At 38.9% G+C, this 17919-nt stretch overlaps 1 protein-coding gene across 5 annotated transcripts in view; it reads right to left on the minus strand.

Moving 5' to 3' along the window:
- The window catches only part of Drosha (drosha ribonuclease III), a 119479-nt gene that overhangs the window by 89065 nt on the left and 12495 nt on the right, over positions 1 to 17919 (minus strand). For all 5 annotated transcript variants that reach the window (XM_047555653.1, XM_047555655.1, XM_047555651.1 and 2 more), the window contains 6 exons: positions 14316 to 14426; positions 13863 to 14094; positions 12563 to 12704; positions 10588 to 10742; positions 7105 to 7185; positions 1285 to 1371 (listed from right to left, as the gene is read on the minus strand). In XM_047555653.1, the coding sequence (XP_047411609.1) occupies positions 1285 to 1371; positions 7105 to 7185; positions 10588 to 10742; positions 12563 to 12704; positions 13863 to 14094; positions 14316 to 14426 (808 nt within the window). The remainder of the gene's footprint in view (positions 1 to 1284; positions 1372 to 7104; positions 7186 to 10587; positions 10743 to 12562; positions 12705 to 13862; positions 14095 to 14315; positions 14427 to 17919) is intronic.

The following is a 17919-nucleotide window of genomic DNA, read 5'->3' on the forward strand; positions in this document are numbered from 1 at the left end:
AAACACACGTCTAAACACTTGTACAAATGTTCTCATCAGAACTATGCATAATAGCAAACAATGGAGATGACCTAAATGTCCATCAACTGATGGACAAATATGGTATTATCTATTGTATACACGTATACACACACACACACACACACACACACACACACACAATGTAATGGAATATCATTTGACATAAAAAGGAATGAAATAGGGGTTGAAGCATAGCTCAGTGACAGAGTGCTTGCCTGGTATACCTCAGGCCATGGGTTTGATCCCCAGCACCACACAAAATAGGAATGAAGTACTGGCATGTCCTACAACATGGGCAATTCTTGAAAAAATTATGCAGCATGAAAAAAGTCTGACACAAAAGACCACATGTTTACATATAAAATATCAACACAGGCAACTCCACAGACACAGAAAATATCCTCTAAGGCTAAGGTGTAGGAAAGAACTGATTACTAATGGGCACAGGTTTCTACTAAATGAGAAAAATGTTCTCAAGTTAGATTGTGAAGATGATTTTCATTAAAAATCATAAATTATACACTTTAAATGGGCGAATTTTATGATATATGACTATTTACGAAGTTATTAAAATACATAATTATTGAATATTCTAATTCTGAATAGAAATGTCTTGATGAGAATAAATAAATTTCATACTGTGAGAGGCAATACAGCATAACAGAAAATATATAAGCACCGACACGGCAGCTCGATCCCTGGGTTCAAATAACCACCTGCCACTTGATACCTGAGAAATCTCGAGCAAATTATGAAACCTCACCTAAAAAACCCATGCAATATGTGGATAATGGATTTGAACAGGTATGTTGGGTGAATTAAGTTAATACATGCTAAACACTTAGAATGGTGTCTAGAACATAGTACATGCTCAAAAATATTAGGTGCCATTATTATTGTCATAAATATACTGTAGATTTTCTTATTTGGGTCACAAGACAATAAATAAGTTGTTCACTGATTGTTAAGAGATATGGAAATGTTCTCATTTTTCCCACACCACTTCTTCAACTAACACCTCTATAATTCACTGGTTATTTTGAATTTGGCTACTGTGTAGTACCAATAATACAAATGAAAAAATATACAGTAGTATAGTGGTGGAGAGCTGAAATAAACTTCCATTATGATAAAGGTCAATTTTATCAACATAAAATTATTTTTAAAAGAACATGAAAGAACTGAATCTGTAACTTAGTATATTCCCACTTTAATCTATTTACATTCTAAATTATACACAATTTGATTTTATTAGGAACTTACTAAAAAGTTTGTAGGAGGGGAGACTGTGATCCGATAGTGGAAAAGTCTACCAGCATTGTTAGTCATAGGACGACAGGGCTTGATGGCCTGAGGGAGAAAACAAAAATGAGCTTACAAGTAAATCAGAAAACATCTGTACTTACTAATGAACTGTATTTTCAGATTTACAAATGACAAAAGAAGTTTTACCTGTGTTCCCTCCCAGACTGTTAGGAAAGAACACTTTAACACTAACAGATGAATAAAACGAGCAGGTCAGTCAGTTGCCTTGAACTTGCAATCCTCCTGCCTCAGTCTCCAAAGAGCTGAGATTTCACCTATTTTCTTGATCAGGGTCGGTTCCCATTAACTCTATTGGTTCTCCTATGAATCAGGATATCATGACTCACTTGCTTACAAGAACCCCATCCTCATCTCCAAATGTCATGTCAGGACTCTTGGGTGGTCCTGTTAACCAGCTTCCGCAGAAGCAACTTCTCCCCTTCAGTTGGAATCACATCAAAGATGAATCATCATCTAATACTCGGGCAGCTTATTCTGGTTACAGTCCTACAAGATGGATGGTGGGAACAGGCCACACAGGAAGACTGATGATCAACTGGCCAGAGGGGTCTCCACCCAGAGAAGACTTTAGGAAATGTTTCCCCCTTTCTTGAACATGTATTCACCCTGGGTCAGTTACCAAGTTCAATTCTCCAACTTAAGGAAGTTTAAGCTACTCATTTAAGTGATCATTCAAAGTTTATGAAAGCAGCACCTGTGCTGAGGGGGGGTCTTATCTCCTGGAAATCCCAGAGTCAAGGTTAGGAAGCCACAGACCAAGCTATATCATACTGCTGACGTGCATACCAACCTAGGTAGACACCTGAGTGAGGTGAGACGTCTTTCACTTTATAGCCACGATATCTACTATTATACACTAGACAGGGGTTGAGATAATAGGACCTTAGGATCTTCTTAGATATAATATCCTAAGACCATCTGCTTTTCACTTGTTAAACAGCACAAAAATCACCTTTAACTTATGAATAAATTTTTAAACAGCAGGGAAATTAATCTCAGAAATCAGATTTTTAATAGGAAATAAGAACAGTGAATGAAATAAATATACAAGGTAAAGACAGAGGTGTCAGAAACAAAGGAATTATGAGAGATGATGGGATAAAACATGCATAGAGCTTAAGATGGAAAAAGGAAAACAGAAAAGGAGGGGGAAAAAAAAATCAGTGAATCGGTGGGTATGCTGTGACAGACACAGGGATGTGTCACCCAGCCTCTTCAAGGAAGGACTCACTGCCCAGCTGTGGAAAGTGTGACTACAAAGAGCTTTCAGCTGTCGGGTCCTTCTGGATCTTTCCCCAGTGCTGAGCCTTATCCCCCAACATCAGGTGTGGCCCACATCAGGTACTGAGCTTAGCAGAAGTATAAGAGTTCCACTAATTCAGCCCAACTCTGCTGGGTAAAATTCACTCCACAGATAACCCCCAGGTTGAATGAGGCTTCGCTGGGCCTTACTCATAGTTCAGCTAATCCCTCTGTCCAATCCTTACACCTCTTCCTTTCATAGGGTTCCTTATACCTAATAGACATCCTGCACTCCAAATACCACCTTAGCATCTGCTTATAGAGACTCCAATATGTCGTAGTTGATACTAGGAGTAAACCAAGAAAGCAGGAACTAAGAACTAACACAGAGGACCACCTAACAAAGAGGACCCCATCACTGTGGTGGGTAGAGCACACACAACCCCTTACACTAGACTGCATGCAAATTAAAACTTTCAGAGACCAAGATCTAGAAAGCTGAATCAGTGAAAGCAGGTGCAATAATGTGTCAGGTGGCTATGATTAAAGAATAGAAGTAGCTAGAAGGATAAGGTCTACTATTCCTTGGGTAGTACATGGCAATTACTAAGCACTACAGATGTTACACCATGGTCCTCAATCCTTAGTCTGCCCAGAAATCATCTGGAAGACTTGTTAAATCTCTAATTACTTGCTCCCCACAGCCAGTTTCTGACTCTGCTGCTGGGGCTGGCTGAGAATCTCCATTTCTTAAGCTGATACTACTTGGAAGACCTCACTTGGAGAATCCCTACTCTTCAAAAATGTAACAGCAGAGGAGAAAATGCAACTGGAAGGCAGAAGTGAAAGCCAGAGGGCTTCTCAAAGGCACTCAAGAACCTTTGATCACCTGCAGTTAGAGAAAAGAGAAAACCAGGACCAAGCTCAGGCTTACCCATGAAAGCAGACACACTTGAAGGACAAGTGACAGCCAACCAAGGTAGGTCTGTTATGCCAAGGTCTGTTATGCCAGAGCCCTGGAGACCTGGTGACCTGGGTTGGGGACATTTAGGTTTTAACTCCTCAGACTCCTCTAAACCATCTTCCTGTGCAGAGATGGCAATCTCTCACCTGTGATGGAAGACAAAGGAAGATCCTACATGCAGACTGGACACATCATCCTAGCAGCTCATCAGACTAGAGAATATGAAGCCAAGATAATAAATGGAGTTTTGGTTGATGTCTGGCTTATAGTGAGTCTACTGAATCCACATATCTACCCAGGGTTCATTTCCCTGGTCCTCGAATTTATCATTGGAACTGACATAACAGCAGATTGCACCACACCACATTGGGTCCTGGACCTGTGGAGTTAAGAGGTATCATGATGGGAAGACCAAGCAAAAGTCACTGGAATTACCACCACCACCATCCCCCACCCAACTACCACACAACAGTGCATTCTGGAGACAATGGAAATCAGTGTCACTCTTAAAGATATGATGGACACAGGGTGAAGGACATCTGTTTAATTTATCAATCTGACCCCCTGAAGGACCCTAGATGATAATGGCAGAATACATGGCTACCATGTTAGGCATGGTAGCTTAATGAGTACAGGTTTTGTTTATTTGTTTTTATGGTATTGGGGATGGAACCCAGGAGCACTCTACCACTGAGCTACATCCCTATCCCTTCTTATTTTTTACTTGGAGACAGGGTCTCACTAAGTTGTCCAGGCTGTCCTTGAACTTGTGATTTTCTGCCTCAGCCTTCCAAGTCACTGGAATTACAGATGTGCACAACCATTCCTGGCAGTGAAAACATCATAACCTCAGAAACAAAATACATGGCAACTGACTTGGTGAATGTGTTCTTTTCCATCCCAATCACAAATGGGGTTCAGAATGTTCTGCAGACAACATTAACAGTTTAGCCCTAGGGCTCTGTTAACTCTCCCACCGTCATAAAATCCAGAGCTCACAACTATCCCGACATACTGCAGAACATCACACTGCTCCAATACATCTATGACAGTCTACTCATTAGGCTAGAGGCCTTGGTCAAACACATGTACTACCCAGGACAAGAGATAAACCCTACAATAATTCAGGAGCCTACCACAGTCACACAGGATGGGGTGGTCTGGGGTGCCAAGACATTTCCTACAAAGTAAAAGAAAAACGATTCTATCTTCCACCCCCTGCAATGAAGAAACACAAAACTGGTGTTCTCTTCAGGTACAGGAAGCAGAATAATCCAAACCCAGGAAGATTGCTCTGGCCCATTTACAGGTGGCACCAAAGGTTGCCAGCACTCAGCAAAGCCCAGTTGAGGAAAGCCTAAGTAGTTCCAGGCTATAGTACAATCAGTCCTGCTTACTGCAACCAAACAACTCATAAGATTCTACCATGTTGATGGAAAAAGAGGTCAAGAGGAGACCACACAGGCCACACTGGGAAAATCACAATGCTGGTCTCTGGGGTCCTGAAGGAAGGCCATGCCATTTGTAGTGAAGAACATGTGCTTTGAAAAAGAACTCCCAGGGTGTTTGTAGGCCCTGGTAGAAATAGAAGGCCTGGTCCAGGGACACCAGGTAGACATGTGGCCAGACATGCCCATCATAAGCTGGATTCCTTCAGTACTATCAGGCAATTAAGTTGAGTGGCACAGGCAACCATCCATCATAAGATGTAGGTGGCACATCCAAAGTCAAGTATAACAGGAACAGAGCACAAAGGAGCTACCTGGCAAAAGGCCCTGATCCCCATGGCACCACCACTATTAGACCAGCACCTTTCCCTCAGGTAAGGGAGGATGTAGGGTTGAAGGCAGAGGAAAAAGCCTAGCCTTGGCTTGCAAACAGGTCTGATGGTAAGAGGGTACAAACCAAAAATGAACTGCACTACAGTCTCACTCAGCAGTGGCTTTGAAAGACAACGATGAAGGAAAATCTCCCCAATTTCAGGCAGTATGACTGTCATGCACTTGTATGGAAAGAGAAGTGGCCTGAAGCTAGAATAGAAAAGGACTCATGTACAGAAGCATGTGGCTCTGCCTGGTGAGTGACCCAAAAGGAAAAAGACTAGAAAGTCAGGGATGACCGTCTTGCAGTGGAGACTTGTGAGGGAGTAGTGAGGGCCACACAGTAGGGAACATGATTTCTAAATCAAACATGGGTGTCAATCAGAGTAGCCAGGTACTACTCTGATTACTTGGAACAGGTAACAGAGCACCAATAAGTCAAAAAGACTACAGCAGTCAGTGTCTGTCCTCAGCTACCCCAGAGTGGACAGGATGGGCACATGAAGTGGCCCCAGTAACAGAGATGGAGGGTTCACATAAGCCCAACAGCACAGACCCCTTTTACCCAAGCTAAGCTAACTAAGCTAAATACAACTGCCAAACATCCAACAGGTCAGCCACAGTGACTCACACTGAGCCCTCAAATGACACCAGTCCTTGAGGACACAAACATGCCACTCCATCAAGACAGGAATTAACGTGCACTGAGTATAGTTTGTCTTTCCTGCATATAGGAGCTCAGTTAGCACCACCACCTACTCTGTTTCCATCAAGGAAGGGCCTGCTGCCAAGCTGTGAGGAAAGCCAGCAGCTTGCAGATACAGCTGACAGCACCTCATGGCCGGCTCATCTGGGTAAGTTTCAGCTGCAGAGCCCCTCTCCCAAGGTCATGTCCTTTCTGGGAAGGCTGCCGTGGGGACTAAAGGGAAGTTATGTAGGCCATTAAGTCCAACATAAGGAAATCCCCACAAGCCAGGTGTGAGCGGGCCCACATCACAGCGTGACTCTCCCTCTGCTCTGCCCTGCCTTTGCTCTCTCCTTGTCACAGGTGTTGGTCCCGAATCAATATCTAAGCTCCCAATCTGAGGCAAAGCACTGATGATCGCAGATGCTACCTTGACCCACACTGCCTTGCTTTAATCAAAGACTTCCAAAGACAAGGTAAAAGTGAGGCAACTAGCTCAAATTATTAGGCACTGTCTCACATTCATTATTTCAATTATTATAGCCTCAAACAAGTCTTAAGTGGAAATTAAGGATTTAAATATATTATGTTTAAATATAATGCATTGAATCACAAAGTGATAATCTTGGGATTAATGAAAATACCTTACCAAAAAAAAAATAACAGAAAAAACAAAGAAAACAGAACCAAAACGGAGTAATTGTGTTTCTCCAGGGCAATTCATAACCATTTATGATGAAAACATGAAAAAGTACTGTACTGTACATAGTTTTAGAATGTTTAAAAGAATAAGACACATATCAAATACATCATGCCTAATTTAAATAGCAGGGTTTTCAGAGCCTTTCAGTTTCCTTGATAACATTCCTCACTCTACCCTCAAAATCCAAGTTCTTTTCCTCTGCAATTTTTAGTAACAGACTACTAGGGAATATGAAAAGATAATTTTGATGTCATTATTTCATTTAGTGGGAAGAGAACAGTAACAGCATCTGTCTACCTCTGGCTTCTCAGCACTTACAAACATTGTAACCCAAGCCAGTTACCTCTTCTCCAGGATAAATGCTGTGCCGAATTCCGGTGCGTCTTGCTTTTGCACTGCATTTGCAGAGAGGTCCATCATTCATCTGTCAAAAACAGAATGTAATTCGTTTTTATTGGGGGGACAATCCGCACCATGCCCGATGATGCCTTGGAAACTGCAGGCTTTAATGTCATGAGTACTGAAGCTCTGAAGAGGCTGTCACGGTTAGGAGATTAAACGGATGTTCCAAAACCAATAAAGCTGCAAACTGTCTATATTGTCTGATAAAGGGAAACTGTATGACAACACTGGATTCCCAAGTTATTTGTGCAGCCAAGCAGGAAATATCAGTGTCAGCACTCTGTTTGCCCCCATCATCTCCTACCTCTTTTTAGGACATTTTTTTCCTTTCTCTTACTTCAGGAAAAATGACTTTCACAAAAAGAAAGTATATTTTATATCCTGGAGAAACTCACAGAATGCTTTGAAGGTGACCTGTAGATTAAGAGTTTAAAAAAGAAAACCTTAAGGTACCTGTGAAGCAGAAAGAAGAAAATGACTAGTGAAATTAGAAAAACTCTCAACACTAGTCAGATTCAAATGCATCTTCTTTCTCCTGAATTCATTTTACCGGTTGAAACTCCATCCCCATGACTCAGTAAGTGAATAATTTTGATGCCTCTCAGATAGAAAGATGAGTGCTAAGCAAAGGGAGATAAATACCAGGTCCGTGTACTCAAGGAATATTTATCTAGAAAGGAGAACAAATGATGTATTTACTTACTTACATATCTATCTATCTATCCATCTATCTATCTATCTATCTATTTATTTTTGTGGCACAAGGGACTGAACCCAGGCTTTCATGCATGCAATACAAGCAGATCCCCAGCCCTGTATTTAGTAATTAAAAAAAAAAAAAGAGGAAATCAATTTGAATAGCTGTATCACTGGGTTGTCATGGTTGGTCAGGGAAGGCTTCAGAGATGCAAAGTGGAGGGCAGAACAGGACAGGACAAAAAGATGCTAACCCTGAGGTATCAGCATGCATGAAAGAAAAAGAGAAGGCAGAAATTCCATGTTACGCTCCAGGATGTGAGACCCCTCACCCAAAATTGGAATGGATCATTTATGTGGGTAGAAAAGAACAAAGGAAAACTGAAATCAAAATCTAAAAAATCAAAATCAAAATCTTAAACATTAGTTTTACAAGTTTATCCAGTACATATGTATTGAACAAGTTCTGACTTCCTTTTCTTATCATTTCTTAACTAATACAGTATGACTATTTACACAGCATATAGATTGCACACGGTAATAAGTAATGCAGAGATGACTTAAAGTACACCAGATGACATGTGTAGGTTATATACAAATACTGTTTTCTATAAGGGACTCGAGCATCAGTGCATTTTGTTATCTGTGGGGACCCTAAAACCAATACCTACTTGGCTATCAAGGGATAACTATACACCTATACAGATTTCTTTGAAGTTCTAAGGATTTGCATAAAAATCAAAAGGAGATCAATAGAGAAAAGGAACCAAGGTGGGAAGGAGGAGGGGATGTTCTGGGGAATGTTACTGGCCAAATTTATAGTTACATTGTATATTGTGTGCATGTATGAATGTGTAACAATAAATCCCATCAGTATGTACAACTACAATGCACTAATAAAACAATATAGGGAAAAAAACATTAAAACTACATTGGGTATTATGGGAAAAAAATAAAGTTCTAGGGATTTGTAATTTGCTGTGCCCAATTAAAATATAAATAAAAATATCTCAATATGACTATGAAAAGAAATATTAAAGTGAGAAGATTCAACTTTCCTTAGTCTTTTGGGAAATCCAAAGCTCCAGGTGGTATAGCATAGAAATAACCTTACTATCCAAAATATATATTTTGTTTGTTTGTTATTTTTTTTAAGATATCTAAAATAACAGCTGGCAAATAAGAGACATAATAAGATTCCATCAAAAATCACAACACACTTCAAATGTCAATTATAAATAGAATGAAAAATGTGGAAACTGCTTGGTGCTCACTGATTTCCAGGGCAGCAGACATCCTCCATTCTTGCCTTTTATAGATCTGGGCTCCTACAAAGATCAGCCCTTTAAAAAGCTCAACTGTATCGGGGACACGAAACCAAATTCAATAAACAGAACAGAGTCCATGTCAAATCTCCAATGGGAATAAGAATCCACAGAAGATGGGTGCTTCTTGACAGAACAGAAGCCAATCTTAAAAAAAAAAAAAAAAAACACATATGGGGAAGGCTTTTTTGTTGGGAAGGCAAAATGTTCTGAAATTGGACTGTAGTGATGTTGTACAGCCCTGTGAATATAATAAAAGACAATGAGTTGCGAAGCATGGTGGCACACACCTATAATCCCAGCAACTGGAGAGGCTGAGGCAGGAGGATTGCAAGTTCAAAGCCAGCATCAGCAATTTAGAGAGGCTCTGCACAACTTAGCAATACCCTGTCTCAAAATAAAAAATAAAATGGGCTGGGATGTGGCTCAGTGGGTAAGCACCCCTGGGTTCAATCCAAAAAAAACCCACTGAACTTAAACTGGTGTATAAATTATAACATGTGAATCACAACTCAATAAATCTGTTAAAAAAGAAAGTCATATACACGATCAATATATAAAAATAAATTTTAAGATAAACCAGCAACTTTGCAAACACTTCTGTTCAATTCCAAGAAAACAAAAAATACATTTTTGCCAGTCATCCTAAATGTATAATTGTATCAAAAAAGGTTCTTTTCCCAATGGCTGTCACCTATCAAGAATCAGGAGAATAGCATTCTAATTAGTAGAGGCTAGTATGAATTTATTCACAAAATACAAATTTCAAATTATTTTATAAAACACGTAGATATGTTTTATTATGCTTAATAATTTCATATGCATGAAAGATCCTATTTTTGTATGTATGTATATTTGCAAGGTACAAATCTTTTATAAAGATGCTATTACATATTACTTCAAAATAAAATAGTAATTAAAAATAAAAATGGTCCAGTCATTACATCATTAGCTCAAACATGTAACAAAGAAGAGAACCTACCAGGACTCGTGACTATCACCAATTAACACTAAGTTTTATACTGCTATTTTGTTTACTATTTTGCAGCAAATACCTTCTAGGTGAAATGCTTTCAAAAAAACCTACAAGTTCTCTTTCTCATCCGACTATTTGTCTCCTACCTTCTACTCCAAGTTTAATGAGGCAGCACCATTATCCTGCTCCCCAACACAGAATTTACAAACATCATCAAGTATGAATCAAGGAACAGCTGCTCTGGAGCTTATGCTTTGGAGCTGAGCTCTGAAGCTGAAAAGAAATAAACTCTGAAAAAAAATGACACGTAACCCTGAGAGTAAGATTCCATTTCAATACCAGCCAACATGCATCTTCTGAGCCCAGAGCCATAAATGTGATGTGTGGGTTTGCAACCTTCATAACAAGGGCATAAAAACGCACGCACCTGGCCTGGATCATTGTACCAAAGTTCATCATGAAGTCGGTCAGGGTGGGCCTTTTTGCGTTTGATTTCTGCAATGACGTCAAAAACTTCCGAGTCGGAGCTGCTAGAACAGGTGCTATCCTCATCAGACTCACATTCGGATTCACTGGAGCTCTCTAGTAGAAATTAAAACAATTAACAGAATGGTTCTTGTGGGGAACTTTTAAATCACCTGAACCTCTATTGGAAGGACAGTTGTTTATCTTCCATCAAATATTTGAGGGTCTACTATGTACCAAAAACTTTGCTAAGCAAAATCAAGAAAAATAACACAGCCTATAGCAAGGTTAAGCCATATTCTAGTTGGGGAAGCAAAGAAAATAAGAATACTACAGAGAAAAGACAACCTAATGAACAATGCTAGAAAAAATGAAATAACACAGCAGTTTGTGATTTCACACTTACAATACTGTAGTGATTCAGAAAAGGGCAAGGCCACTATGATCCAAAAAGGTCAGTGATGACTTCATGGAAGGGTCACATGAAACCCAGGCACTGAGGAGGGAGAAGAGTTGGAAGAGAAGAGAAGGGAAGGGCAGGGAAGGGGGAAAGAATGGAGAGGGAGAGCCACAGGTAAAGCACACAGGTAAGAACAGTGGGGAACCTGGCTACAATAATGGCCCCACAGAAAAATACTGGGAGCTGAGGGACTGCAAGTGTTTCAAATGCCAGAATGAAGGCTGTGAATGCAACACTGAAGATTTTTTTCTCTCAATAGTAGCAATAGAAGATTTTAGTCCTTGAAAATGACTGGATAAAAACAAAGAATATGCTAAATTAAATAACCCAGTCACAAAAAGGCAAATACTGCATGATTCCATTTATATAAGGTACCTGAAGTAGTCAAATTCATAAAGACAGAAAGTAGTGGTGGTTGCCAGGGCCCAAGGCGAGGGGCTTTTGAGAGAGTTATTGCTTAATGGGTACAAAGTTTCACTTTTACAAGATGAAGATCTGGAAATTGGTGGCTACTCATGTTTATTCCTTACTATTACTGAACTGGACATTTAAAATGATTAATATGGTAAATTTTATGTTATATGTATTCGACCATGATTTTTTAAAAGACCCAGAAGTTAGATTAATCCTATTAGAAACTAATGTAGCAGCAACATAATAATAAAAGAGTTATATTTATAATCTATGGTCATACCCATTTTATAGACGGGAAACCCAAGGCATAAAGAGATTAAATCATTTGCCCAAAGTCACTTATGAAGGAAGTGAAGGATCAGGGATCCCAACCCAGGCCATCTGGCTTCTGACTCAGTGTTTTTATCAGTTATGGGTACTACCTTTCAGCCTATGAGACATAACAAAGGTGGGCAGAAAAGAAAGAGGGAACACAGAGAAAGAGCAAATTGAATGCCTCATCTGTGTGTGATATTCTATTAAAAGACAAGGATACAGAGTGGTAAAAGCATTTCTATCCTCAAAAATCTCACCACCTACTTGGAACCTCAGAACACACTGGAAAAACTAGACCACCATGTGAAAAGGTACAGAAACTGCCTGTGTGAGCAGAGAAGCCTTTGAATGGGGTGGGCCACAGCTGTTTCCAATAACACCAGGAGCACCTGGCAATAGAAAGGGTGAAGGCAGGCTGCCTGCCCATCTTCAGAGGCATGGGATACAGCTTCTGCATTCAGAGGGACCCTTGACTACAGTCCCTCTGATTCGAAGGTTGGACAACGCTACAAGGGATACACTTGTTGACAAGCCTTGTGAATATTATCTTTTACCATCCTGCTGAATATAACTACAGGAAAAGAAGATCAAAAAGTAGAAGGTCCCCCTGCTGATCTATTCTGCTGACTGTAATGAAGGAAATAAAAAGAAGAAATCTCACTTTGGACTCTGAAGGATACCTGCCAAATGGTCAGGATTAAGCAATAATAAAAGAGCACAATCTTGGTCCAGGGACTCTGCCACTCACCTAAATCTTCATCTAGCTTCGTCTTCGGAGGTTCCCACGGAGGCCTGGCAGCCTTGGCCTTTTCTTGCCTGCTCCCCAACTCTTCCTCGAATTTGTCATATAAGTCACGGAGCCTACTTGTCCCAACTACAGTAGAATCTCCCTTTTCAAAATAAAATATTAATATGAAGATCTATATCTACAACGACCACATCAGAGATATAAAAGATCTTATTAGTAATCAGAGTTTTTACAACACTCTTCTTGAGATGCTGGGCAGTGGCCGCAAGCCACCACTCCCAGTCAGTCACACCACTACTAAGGGAAGCAGCCCATGCTCCACTGAGCACTATGCTGCCAGTGTTTTCTGAATTATGGGAGCTATTCAACACTTCATTATAAAACAGGATTTGAGTTAAATGATTTTGCCCAACTGTAGGCTAATGTAAGTGTTCAGAACACATTTAACACAGGGTAAGTTACGTTACTGTGTTCATGGTAGGTTAGTTGTATTAAATGAATTTGGACTTAATATTTTCAACCCATGATGGTTTACTAGGACATAACCCCATCCTAAGTCAAGGAGCATTTATATTTTCACAAAATTCAAAACATAACCTTCTCTTACCTAATTCCATGCATTAAACTAACAATTCCAATCTCTTAAGCCCTAAATCTTAGTCAGTCGTTCCTTCAGTCATTCATTTAATTAATGAACACTGTAATATATATACCCTGTGGCAAATATGCCCACGTTAATGGGATGGAGGCATAATCCCTGCAGGGAAGAGAGAAAGACAGAAAAGAGTGATAGACAACAAAATGAAGTAAATTAAGATGGAAGAGAGAAAAAGGAGAGCAGTGAGTGTGTGGAGAAGGTGGCAATGACAGTGCCAGTTACAAATGACACTGGTTCCCTTCCCAAATCAGCCAAGATGCATAGGAGACTTTACATGACTGGTGATCCTTTGGTTGAGGCTACACTTCAAAAACTACCAGTATTGAGACTATCATGTCGTAAAAAATGCAGAATAGATAGATACATTCTTAACTTACTCAAGTCCTTCGGTTTTTTAAAACGGTTTTTGTCTAGAGCAAGGATTCTCAACTGGGGGCAATTTTCTCCCAGGGCATAGACAGTAATATGTGAAGACATTTTTGGTTTTATCGATTGGGGTAGGAGTACTACTGACATCTAATGGAGCCCAGAGATGCTACTCAGCATCCTACAGTACCTATGAAGAACTACCTGCCCCAAAATGCCAAGAGTGCTAAGGTGAAGAAACCCCTGCCTACAGTTTCTCTCCTACTTTAGACCTACCACCTGATCCATGGGGTCGCTGGAGTAGTAGTTTTCTGAATGGGTACATCGAATCCACACAGGCTTAAGGAGCTCTTCTTCTTCCTCCTCATTTTTGTCAGGCAGTGTCTCCTCGGGCTCCTTTTCCTTGATAGAGGTATAGTTCTTCTCTTTGCCAGAGCTCTGGCTGTCACTCCATCTGTCTTTTTCTTCCTCCCAACGAGCTCTCTTCCTCTCCCTGCTTGGGGAACGGCTTCAAAATGGGAAAAGAAGGTTAATTATTAAAAATGCTCTTCCATCATATAAACTATCTGCTGCATGCTTCACCTAAATAAAAATGCCATGCCAAGCCACCAAATTTACTTTTCATTAAAAACCTGGGATTCCCAAACACCAATCTGATAGCATTGGAATAACCTGTAGTTTATTTGTTTAAAAACACAAATTCCCAGACCCTACCCCAGATCTACTTACTGATTCACAATCTCCGAGGGTGGGGCCCAAGAATCTGTATTTTTAATAATCTCCCCGGGTAATTCTGGTGTGCATCCAGCAGGTTCAGGAACAGCTGGTAAACCGTAACTCCTGGGAGAGAAAGATATTTGGGAAATATTTGGAAACCTTCCTATAGGCACAACTTCAGCAACAAGAATACTAGTTTTGAATCTTAAAGATTTCAGTAAAACACGTCTCCTGCTGGAGGCAAATTCAGCCCAAGGACTATAACCCAAAAGTGAACTAGTTCTAACATCCCTAATCCTCTCTCTGGAACTCTAATTTGGGTATTACTACTTAGGGAACCAAAACTCTGACTAATTCTGAGCCCTATAAGTATTAATATTAACTGGTTAATAAGAAGAATGAAGAAAGCGACTCTGGTTCCTTGAATTCCTGGGGTTTGAAATCTACAAAGATTCACCCTATAAATGTATTTCTTGGAGTAAAAACCTATAGGGCAGATTTTCATTTAAGCCCAAGAAATTCAGGCAGAACATACAGACTGAGAATTCAGCTGGGAGAATAACTGCTTCATTAGACAGATTGGTAGCCTCTTGAATCCACCAACAAAGTTACTATTACCCAACAAATTTATATTTGGATAAGTCACAAATTAACTATTTTCATTAATTCTACCACTAATTTCTAATTTTATCATAGAGAAAGTGTGTGTGGGTGTGTGTTTGTGTGTGTGTACTTGGAGAGATTAGAAAGATCATACATATTGATTACTTATTTATATAACTTCCAAATGCATGTATTCCATATGCATCATTAGTTTTGTTACCAGAAAATGTAATTGTCAAAGTAAAATTTGTGTCCACTGTACAAAAATAATAAAGCATAAATGTAAATTAAAACAAAAATAATCCAACACACCAGAGATAACAATATTTCACAAATACTTTAAAACATATATATGAAAATACATCTATCTATATATATATGTAAATACACACACATAAACACACACACATTTTAATGACAAAAGAACTCTATAGCCTGTTCTTCGTATTCAACAGCAAAACAGGTATATCTATTTCAATGTCTATATCTGTACCATTTTAATAGGTACATAGTAAACTTTTATATGTATACGCCATAATTTAACAAATCTGATAGTAATTTTCCCCCACTGCAAACAATGCTACCATGAACACACTTATCAGATTATTTCCCCACGTGGTGTACTTTTTTTAAGGCCTCTCCCCAGACAGGTAGTACCAGTTTGGATTATTATCAAAACCATAAGCAAGTTCCCATTTCCACACATCCTATCAATATAGTTCCTTTTATAATCTTTGTCATTCTTATGAAAAAAATCTAATTTACAATTTTTTATCACCATTGAAATGAATACATTTTGTGTCACTTCTTTTGTGAACATCTCAATCATACACTATGGCAGTATTTTTTAAATTAGAATTGTAGTCCTTTAAAAATTTATTGGGATAGTTTTTTATTAAGATAACTGTCCCTCATTTGTCACATGTATTATAAACTTTTCCAGTTGTTTTCCTTTTAATACTTTTTTATATATGGTCATATAAAACTTTATTAAGTCAAATCTAGAGATCTTGTTATTAATAATTCCTCCTTAGTGTTTCACTTGGAAATCCTTTCCCATCCAAGGCTAAATAAATGTTTACTATTTACTTAGTTACTTTTACACAAATTTTTTTTAATCTTTCTCTGCAAGATGCAAAGCAGAAATCTATTTTAAAATTTTTTCCTCCAATTGGTTTGTCAATTGCCATTTTCTCCTGATTTGAAAAAAACAACTTTATTAGATACAACTTTATATAATATTTATTAGATGTTTTATGTATTCCTGAATGCTGCTCATTGTTTCTTTCACTGATTTATTCATATCCATAACAAATTTTTAAATTATTATGTAATTCCTAAACATTTATTACTTACTAAAGCATGCATTATTGTTTTTCTTCATTATCCTAACTTCTGTTCCCAAAGAAAAATAGTCATTATGAAATTCTCAAACCAGTACTTCAACTGAAATTACACTAAAATTATACATCTACATTTTATAACTTTCTTCCCAATGGTCCTATTCATTTTTTAAATTTATTATAAGATATTAATTTTAACTAAAGTTTGGTAGTGACTACTTTGTTTTTACATTACATTTTCTAACTAGGTATTCCTGGCAGTCAAGAAGGCTATAAAACATCATCAGCTGACAGAAAGCACCTCTATGCTCCTAGTGGCTTTTTTCATTTGTTTTGGTGCTTACTTTGAGCCTAACGTTCTGCTAAGCTTTGACTGACATTCACATTTAATCTCTATCCCATGAAGCAGATATTAACATTCCCTAAAAATGAGGAAAAAGATTTAGAAATTGGTCACTTACCCAGTATCATAGCTTGAATACTAAATGTTAATATGGTTGACAATAGCATTTTGACATGTCCTAACATCTCCCACCAGATGTTTAAATATTATTATTATAGATATCAAGAAACACAGGTAAAAGACATCCTCACCCCATCCCCTTAAACAGCTGTGCTGAATGACACGGTCAGGGCTGTCTGCTGTGAGGAGCAATTAGTATTCCTCTTTTTTTTTTTTTTCTTCAATACTTTGAGGGAGTATTTCAAAACAGGAGCAAAACATTGTTTTTAAGGTATTTTAGGCACTCCAAAATTCAAAATCCAAATTCCAAATTGTTTCTTTTTAGCAATACTCTACTGCAATCTGTGATAACTCTTCCTCCTTTACAATATATACATCTCTAATTTTTATTTTCTCATTTGCTCCATTAGTTAGAACTCACAGGTCTGCCTTCTTTGAGCTACTGGGCACTGGAGAAGAAACCACTAGACCAAGGAGATTTCTAGATCTTATACATTTCCACCAACATAATATCCTGGCATTTCTGCTATCTCCTCGACTCCTCCTCCGGGGCTCTTCTCACTCCTCTAGTTAATCTCATCTAATCCATGGCATTTCAAACTGGGATCTTTTTTCTGAACTTTAGACCTGAATGTTCAATTAATTACCACACAATCCCATTTGGTTGTCTCACAGATTCTCAAAATTCACAAACCCCATATACTGAACTCCACCCTCTTGCCTCTTAGTGCCCACAATCCACAATAAGGAACACCAATCTCACATGGTCACTCAACATCAGATCAGTGATCAAGTCCTACTGACTCTCTCACAAACATCTCAATTAGGTCTACCTTTTGCCATTACCACTGCCATTCAACTGCTCTAAGCCACAGGCACTTCTTGGGTGGATTACTACACAAGCATTCAAAACCGACTCCCAACCAGAGGCCTGGCCCTCCTGGAGCATTGCTCCACACTGTAGCCTCCACTCATGCTCTCCTCTCTTCCAGTTCTCTCCTCCTTGGCTGTCCCCCTGCACTAACACATTCCTTCTAGGACTACTCTACACTGGGTTTTTCACTATTATGTTCCCAGAGCAACTGTCCTCATCAAAAGCACTTAACTTTTTTTTTTTTTTTTTCTGTGAAGTGGGGCTCTTATTAATGATATCACTTACATCAGTACAATACTTGGGGCACAGAATAAAACCATATTTTCAATTAGC

Source organism: Sciurus carolinensis, chromosome 6 (assembly GCF_902686445.1).
Source record: "Sciurus carolinensis chromosome 6, mSciCar1.2, whole genome shotgun sequence".
Taxonomy (NCBI): domain Eukaryota; kingdom Metazoa; phylum Chordata; class Mammalia; order Rodentia; family Sciuridae; genus Sciurus; species Sciurus carolinensis.